At 59.0% G+C, this 8506-nt stretch overlaps 1 protein-coding gene across 3 annotated transcripts; it reads left to right on the forward strand.

Moving 5' to 3' along the window:
* LOC106046165 (uncharacterized) lies at nt 1–6394 on the forward strand. 3 transcript variants are annotated; one of them, XM_066982961.1, is made up of 6 exons: nt 1–505; nt 995–1113; nt 1718–1803; nt 3184–3308; nt 4727–4824; nt 6037–6394. In XM_066982961.1, the coding sequence occupies exons 1-5, from the start codon at nt 66–68 to the stop codon at nt 4815–4817; spliced, it is 861 nt and encodes a 286-aa protein (XP_066839062.1). In that variant the 5' UTR covers nt 1–65; the 3' UTR covers nt 4818–4824; nt 6037–6394. The 3 variants fall into 3 exon arrangements, with proteins under 3 accessions (XP_066839062.1, XP_066839063.1, XP_066839061.1); XM_066982962.1 differs by having other exon boundaries at nt 1730–1803; XM_066982960.1 differs by having other exon boundaries at nt 2–505; nt 1715–1803.
* The last annotated feature ends 2112 nt before the right edge of the window (nt 6395–8506 follow it).

An 8506-nucleotide genomic window follows, 5' to 3' on the forward strand; every position in this document is an offset into this window, starting at 1 on the left:
TTGGATTCGAATCCCAATCCCAGCCGTTGTGCCACCGGCCGGCCCCGCTGCTGGCGCTGGCAGCCATGGATGCCCCGCAGGCTGTGCCCAGCCGTCCCTCCCTGCTCCAGCTCCTCAGGGGGCTCTTCGGCTACCACCGAAGCGCTCTGGGGACACAGGGGCCCAGAGCGGAGCGCCAAGAGCCGGGCACCACCGGGGACCCTGGCAGTTCGCAGGGGGAGCGGGTCTCACCTGCCCGCAGGGAGCCCGGGGGCCAGCAGGGCCCGTACTGGGAGCCCCTGGGGGATGCGGAGAGGGAGGGCACGGAGCTGCTGCGGGAGCTGCGGGAGCTCAGCCTGGGGGGCTCCCTGGGGAGCAGCAGGAGCTGCCTGAGCGCCGGCACCAGCGACACGGAGCTGGAGGTGGCCGGTGACGGGCAGGAGGCTCCTGCCGGCGGCGGGACCCAGCAGGATGCAGCCAGCGGGGTGGCCCCGGCAGAAGCTTTCGGGGACAAAGCTCTGGAGATGTAAGCGTGGGTGGGGGGTGGCATGGGGCCACAGTCGCCTCAGTGCCGTGTCTTTGTGGATGCAGGTGTCCGAAGGGATACGGTGAAGCCCCCTTGGCTGCATCAGCCTCGTCAGATCCCAAGCAGGCGATGCTTTGCAGAAAGCTGCTCGGTTGGATATTATAAACAGCCAGTAGCCTTTTTTATTTTTATTTTTTTTTTCTACTTAGAATACTGAAATGAGCCAAGCACTCCCAGTAAGGCCCCAGTTGGCTTCCCGAACCTGTGTGGTGTTTCAGGGTGTCCTGTATCCCCAGGCAGGCTCCATTCTCTGAGGCTCCCCAGGTTGCTCCCCACAAATGGTGGCACCCATCAGGAACCTCTGTGCTCCTGGGCTTCTCCTGGCTGCTGGCGGGGTGCAGTTGGGTCCAACTGTGCTGCTAGGGGGTCCGAAATGGCCATGCTGCTCATGCCTTCGTTCAGTCATGCCCGATTCTTCTTTGTACCCAGGGATGGGCTCCTCCAAGGTCTGGGTGCTGCTGCTGAAGACATTACGGGCTCTGCAAGCCCCGAGCTGATGCTTTCTGCGGGCTTTGATGCTGAATGGGACAAAGGGCAGCTCCTGAAAGGTGAGAGGATGGCTTAGAGGGCAAGGAGCCCCTTTCCTTCCCCCCAAACCTGAGGGTATGAGGGCTGCCCAGGGCAGCTGGCTGGTCCCAGGCACCGGTAGCCCTTCTCTGGGTCTGTATGCTGCTTTTTGGGGTACAAGCCTAGGGGCTAGTGCTGCAGGCTGTCTGCTGGCTAAATGCTGGCATCGAAACCATGTGTCGGAGGCTGCCAACCAGGGGGACTGCCCGGGGAGCCAGACCACTGGGGGAGTACCCAAGGGCTTGAGCAGAGAGTGCTGAAAATCACCCAGGGGTGGGATGGGGATGGGGATGGGATGGGGATGGGGATGGGATGGGATGGGATGGGATGGGATGGGATGGGATGGGATGGGATGGGATGGGATGGGATGGGATGGGATGGGATGGGGCCCCTCAGCCTCTTTTCCACTGAATCCAGTGCCAGGCATACCCGGCAGCAGGTCTGTTTGCTTTCCTGGTACTGGAGGATCTGGACCTGACACAGTGTCCCCTTTGAAATGTTTGATTGCCATGCCAAGGGCAGCATGGAAGGGGGGTGGCGGCTCTGGGGAGTCACTGCTTTCTCCAGCCTTGTCTTAAACAGCAGGTCAGGGTGCAGGATCCTCCAAAGCAGAGCTCTCCCTGTGGAACCGGCTCATCAGCATGAACAGACAGCAGTGGGCTTCGCGTAAGGTTGGTGAGAGGATGTGGAGCGCGGGGAGAAGGCGGTGAGAAGGATTTTTGGGCAAGTCTAAGTGCCCGCAGACCTAAGAAGAGGTGTAGGGAGGGATCAGCGTGGATGGTGCTGGCACTGTCCAGGCACCAACGCATCGGGGCTGTGGGCTCTCAGGGGTGTCTCTGAAGCTCTTCTGCACCCCCACGTCCTTTCCAGCTGAGCAAGGAAATGGTCTCAGGGTGCTGCAGGGCTGTGATGGGTGTTGGGATATTTGCAGAAAAGAGATGGATGGGTGGGAAAAGGGGCTAGCAGCAAGAGCCAGGCCTTTGGGTTTCCCTTCCTGGTCATCTTACAGCCCCCACTGTGACCATGGTTGTTTAATTGGGGAAAATGTCACCCAGCAGCCCTGGAGCGAGCTGCACGTGCAGAATTATCTTGCTGTCTGACAATCCTGTTGCAATAACTTACCTAACACATTGATCCCAAATAGAACAAGAGACGACCCTACAGACTCGGTCTTCATCTGAGATAGGGGTCTGGCTGGGGATGCTGGTGTTTTCCCCTAGTATCTGCAGGACAAAGTGAGGCCACGGGTAGGGGAGGGTGGGTGTCTCCAACCCAGACAACAAAACCAAGGCAGGTTTGCGGCAGAGGCACAAACCTGGAGCAGAGCCGAGCCTCCAGCTGCGGGGCCAGGGCTCGGAGAGGTGCCGACGCGGGACCTGGAGGAGCAGCAGGAAGGAGCTGGGGTGTTGGAGGGCTCGTGCTTTAATAAAGCTTTAATAAACCCGCTCTGTTGGAGCGTAGCTGTGGGTGCGAACGGTGCAGCACGGAGACACCAGACAAATCAGGCCCCCTCTCTGCTGGCTGGTGCAGCGCACTAAATCAGCTCAGAAACGGTCGATGCTTTGTTCCAGGCAGCAGAGGGGGACTCCGGGGCAGTGTTTTAACAGCAGTCTTGGGGAACTGCCTGAACCCGTTAGAAAGTTTATTTTATTGTTATTTATTTTTAATAGATTTCCTTTTCCAGCCAGCATAACCATGCTGCAGATCCTGCCACTGCCTGGAGAAATACGGGGGCCGAGAGCTAAGTTAAGGGTTAGGGTGTGGGAGCCCGGAGCCAAACTCCTGCAGGATTTTGTCTCTTGTTCCCTGTGTGACCCGGGGCCAGCCTCTTCCCCTGCTTGCTTCAGTTTCCCATCTGTACCAGGAGAGAGCCCCTCACCTGCGTGAAGCACTCCTGAGGTGGATGGTTGGTAAATTGGCTCGGTGGTGGTGGGGAAACCTAGCATTTTTCATCACGAACAGCCGCTGGAAATGGCGTTACATCGGAATCAAGCTTGTGCAGAGGCATTTTATCAACTCTGATGGCCTTTATGCACATTTTTTCCCTGCAGCCTCACGCCTCGGGCAGTTCGCTGGGACTGGAGAGCGAAGAGGAGCCGCTTTTGGAGGCGGCTGACGGCAGCCCCGCGACGCTGGAGCTGCGCGCAGAGCCCCGCGGCGCGCTCCCTGCCTACAGGTGGGCTCCCAGCCCCGTCCTGCTGGGGGGCACCCCGATGTCCTGTCCCCCCGCTGTCAGCCCGCAGAGCAGGGCAGCGGCATCCCCTCGCGGCACCAGGTGGCACTGTCAGCCTTCAAACCGTGCCGAGCCGGGCTAAGGCAGCCGGGCTAAGCTGCCACCGACACGCGTGGGGCCGCGCCGGGTGCCCGCTGCTGGCTGCGGGGAGCAGGGGACAGCAGGGACGGGGCGCATCGAGGGGCTCTGATGGATGCACCTGGGCCACGCAGGCTTCGTGGCACGCCTTGCGTGGCCGTGGCCACGGAGGCAGGCTCGTCTCCCCCAGATTCTTGGCCGAAATGGGACTCGCACCCTGCTGCGGTCAGCCCGCTGCGCAGCACGGAGCGCCCACGCCTCCATCCGGCTCGGCACAGCCTGGTTTAACTGGCCAGGATGTGACTAAGGGCAAGTCACCGTGCTCCAGGCGAGCCTTTCCCAGCGGGGTGAGGAGGCAGGAGGATGCCGAGGCCGGAGGTGCGATGCTCTGGCTCCCCACGGCACGCAGCTGCCACCCGCACCCTGAGGGTGTCTCGGTGCCAAGTCCGTCACAGCTGTGCTGTCTCTGGGCTCTGGACAAGGAAAATCCGAGGCTCGAGGCAAGGCACTTCCCAGGCACACCAGATTTATCAAATTGGTTAAAGAAAGCCCAACATCCAGGCCTTGTTCCCGCAGCAGCTACTGCTGCGTGATGGAAGTTAATCGAGCAGCCTGCCTGCCGTGTCCCCAGAACGCGGCATGAGCCAGCTAGTCTGTTCCAGGCACTGGAAGAGCTGGGATCTGTTTAGGACAAAATAACTTACAGATACACCTCCTGATAGTCTGTTGTATAACCACTGGAAGGGGACGCATTCGGCACGGGTCTACCTCTGACGATTCTGTGTGTGCTCTGAGTGTCATCGTCTGGGCTGCCCACAAGCGGGGAGCAAAGAAATCCCTGGTACCTGCTCTTCCACCCCTGTCCTCAGCATGGCCCTATTCTGGCCAGACCATTCCCTCCAACTTTGCCCGCTGGATCTGAAGCATTTTGATCAGTGGAGCTCCCATCCCTGCCCTCGCGGTGGTCTCCTGGGTCTTTTTTTGGCACCCAGGAAAGCAAATCCATCACCTCCTGGCTGCGAGGGCTCCTGCAAGCAGCAAGAAAACTCTCTGATCCTTGGCACATCAGCCCCGGAGAGTGGTCAAGCACGCTGGCAGACCTCGCAGCAGGCAGAAAGCTTGGGACAACCTGATTATAGGGTCCTGCAGGTCTGTGCTGGCGTGACCCAGCAGTTGGTGCCTGCGGCCGATTCCTGCTGCGAGGACACATTCAGAGCGTTGGTTTAATTTGCTGTTGTACGCAGGGTGACCGCTTCTTTGACATATTTCTTTCTTCATCCAAGGTTTTCTGAAGACAGACTGGGAGAAACCGTTGGCTGCTTTGGGAGAAGCCGGGTGGAGCTGGGAGCAAGTGACGCAGGAGCACTTGGATAAGGATGAGGTTGGTCAAGGGAAAAATACCCTCGGTGCGCTGTCGCGGGGCATCTCTCCACGAGCCAAGGGCCCCTGTGGTGCCCTGCGGTCACTGCTGGTTGTCACCAGAGAGCTCTCAGCAGCTCGTGGCTGGAGCAGGGCGAGGGGCTGGGGCTGTGCTTCGGCCTCCTGCCCCAAACCCTTGGGGGACCGCTTGGGCCAATGCACTTAGAAGTGCGTAGTGTCAGCCCCACAACCCCGTGCTGGTAAAGCTGGGGTTTTCTGTGGAAACAGCAGCACCTTTCAGCGAGGTCAGTCATCAGCTGAGCGTAGTTTTAAGGCTCTGCCTTTGAGCAGTGTGGCTCTGCACTCCCTGCCTCAGTTTCCCCTTTCCTACAAGGCCACACCAGCTCCTGCCCAGTCCTGCAGGGCTCAGTGCCGCGTTCCCAAATGCCTCTGAAGACCAGCGCGCTCCTCCCGAAGGCTGGGACAGCCTCAGAGAGAGGAAAGAGCGGCTTCCTCCGCTCTGCCCGCAGGAAGAGTGTGTCTGCGAGGCGGGGAAGCGGGGTGCCGCGAGCCGGGGTGCGTGGGGTCCCTGCTCAGCCTCCCCTCCCCGTCCTCGTGCCAAGACCCGTTGTGTCGCCTTGCTTTCAGCAGCTGCGACAGGGGGATGGGGAACTCCTAAATATTGCTGGAAAAATGTGTGGAGGCATTTTTTTTTTGTCTCGCACCGTACGGGCCAGGAGTTTTAGCGGGTTGTTTGCTCGGTTGTTTTTTTTTCTCCTCCTTGCTCGGCTTTTTCTGCAGCCACCTCGCTCTGCAGTGTGTGGGCAGGCGCGGGTTTCTAGCTTTTAGGAAGGCTCCCAGAGCTTAATGGGGATGCTGGGGTGTCTCTGTCCTCCCTTGGGAGGGCATGGGGCCAATCCTTGAGCCCACAGCAGCTCCTTTCGGCTTCCAAGGGGGTGTCTGCCAGCAGATGCCCATTCACAAGCATGGTCCATGGGCAGATGAGGCCGGGACATGCCTGAAGCCGGCAGGGTGCTGCTGGCACCCAGCTCGATGGGGCTGGAGGCCGGGGGGTGCAAGCAGCCGGGTGCCAGCGGGGTGTCGGAGCATCCTGGCTGCCCGTTGTTGGTTGCAGCGTGCTGGCATGGGTCCAGCTATTGCCCTGGGAGACGCTGGAGGTGCAGAGCAGCCCAAGATCACCACCCTGAGGTGCCACCCATCTCTCTTTCCCCAGATCCAGCACCGGGCAGGGATGGGGAGCAGCCCCCAGCAGAGCCGCCCACACCAGCAGCCCTCCTGGAGGAGACCTGGCGCTTCCCCTCTGTCCCCCGAGGAGCCCCTTGCTCCAGCTTCCTCCTCTTCTTCCCCCCTGTTTGTCTCTCATGCACATGCCCCGTTTCCTTCCTGCTTTCTCCCGTGCCCGTTGAGTGGGGAAGGACCCGTGGGTCTCACTGCACAGACTGGCACGGCCAGGTTTGGTTTGAATATTTTTAGATTCAGCATTTAGTGTGAATAAATTGTTCTTGCTTCTCTCCCTGATTATTTACTTTCCCTTATTAAACAATTCTGTGTCGAATCACTTTTCCTGCTTTCTTGTTTTCCTCCCGCCCTCCAGCTTTTTTGTGTCTTCCACGTTATTCTGTGGCTTTTAATGCTTTTATTTATTAATTTTTTAATTTGGGAGTAAGAAGAGGCAGGTCTGGCTCTGTACCTCACCCGCTGCAAAAAGAAGGGCGAGATCCTTTGGCCTGTGGTTGTCCCCCCCTCTGGGGCTGAGAGGTAACACCGACCTCGTACAAGGGTGCTGGCGAGGGGCCGGGGCTCCCTGTCCCCGTGCGGTGGAGAAATGCAACCCTGCTCCTTCATTTACCCTTCGGGTGCCCGGGATAAGCATCCCATCCTGTCCACCTCCAGCCCCACTTGCTCCGTGCCCACCCATGCACCGTGCCGGTGCAGGCCGCGTCCTCGCTTCGTCCCATCCCCTGTGGCCATCCCGAGACATTTGGCAGCTTGAACCTGACCTCGGCAGCGATTCCCAGCAGCTCAGTGATGACCGGGCTGCGCAAGTGGGGCTGGAGGAGCTGCTGGCAGCCCGGCTCCTGCTAATCTGGGAATTGTATGCCAGGAAGCACACACCCAGCCGACCTGCCCCAGACAAAGCCCGCCGTGTACGCGCCCGCTCTCCCCAGGCGTTCCTCTGCGCTGCTCCGGACTATTTCTGAGCAGTCCCCAGCGGGAGGCCACGCTGGCTCCCTCCCTGGACTTCCCCCGAGGGCTGGGCACCTGCCTTGGGTGCAGCCCCGGAGCTCGGCCCTCCTGCGAGCAGCCAGGGCTCCTGGCACGGCTCGAGATGCTCTCGCAGCCATCTCGCGCTCCTGCTGGTCCCTGGAGCACATCACAAAATGGGGCTGTGGCACCTAAACTCTCCCGGCTAGCCTGGAACATCCCATGAGAGATGAATTCCCTCCCTGATTGTCTCTGGGGTTTTTACTCTGGATCCTAACAGTGGCAAATTAACCAGAGCCATCATTAATTTCTTACTAAATTTGCATGGCAGAGCTATTGTGGCAATAGGTCATTCCTACATCGCCTTTCTGGGTACCAAAACTCTGTCCTTGACACATCCTAGAAGCCTTGAGCTCCAAATAAACTTGACTTCTGTATAAAGCAGCCCGAGATTTCCCAGAGAAAAGCGCTATATAAAATGCTGGTATTATTAGCAGTCTCCCTCTGCCAGGTCATATGTCAGACACCCGCGCCTGGCTCGGAGGTGTTAGGAGGAAGGGTTTGCCTTGGCTGACTCACTTCAGAGCAGCTCGTTTCAGGGTTACGCGCACCTCCCTGGGAAGCAGCTGGTGTCATCTGCCAAACTGGGTCTGGCAGAGATGTCAGAGTCATTTCCACAGCCTCCGAGCATCCCTGGTCGGCGCAGCCCTTGTCCCTGCGCACGGGTGGGACGTGGAGCCGTCCTCGCTGAGCCGTCCTCGGCGCTGCTCGGCGCAGGGCGGCGGAGGCGAGCGGGCTGGGTTGTTCTGCTCTCCCCTTCGAGGGCAGAACTGGGCCCATCGCCTCGACAAGAAGCTGCACGTTCACGTGATGCTCCCACATCCTGCTCAAGGTATTTTAAGAACGCTGTTTACAAACACCGACGGGGTGCTAGGGCAAGCGAGGCTGCTCACAACCTGTGCAAGGTAGAGAAGCTGCTGCAAACCTCGTCGCTTTCCCAGGCACCGACAGCAGAGGTTGATGCAATGCCAGGGGGCTGGAACTGCTGCAGCTTGTCCGGCTGCAGAGATGGATGCGCCGGTGGGACTGCCCTGGCACCAGGAGCCTCAACCCAATTTGCTTCGGTGCAGCCGTGCTCCGAGATGCGAGGTCTCACGCTGCTTATTCTGGGTCTGCGATAGCACCGCAAAGTCCCTGCTGTGGTCTCCTTTGCGTGAGATGCTGCACCAAGACGGAGCGAAATAGATGGCCTTCGCCTGGAATAACTTTCAATCTGAGATTTCCAGGTCTCACAAAGCTGTCGTAAAGTTGCACTACAAATGTGAGGCACTCAGATATTCCAATGATACGAGCCAGCGTAATAGGATATTTTCAATGAAATATTCATCTGGATCCTCGGCCTCTGAAAGGGATAGAGCTCTGCTGGCTTCTGTGGACTCACACTAATTTATTTTTTATTACGACCCATTTGTATTGTG

The sequence above is a fragment of the Anser cygnoides genome, chromosome 25 (genome assembly GCF_040182565.1).
Source record: "Anser cygnoides isolate HZ-2024a breed goose chromosome 25, Taihu_goose_T2T_genome, whole genome shotgun sequence".
In the NCBI taxonomy this organism is placed as follows: Eukaryota; Metazoa; Chordata; class Aves; order Anseriformes; family Anatidae; genus Anser; species Anser cygnoides.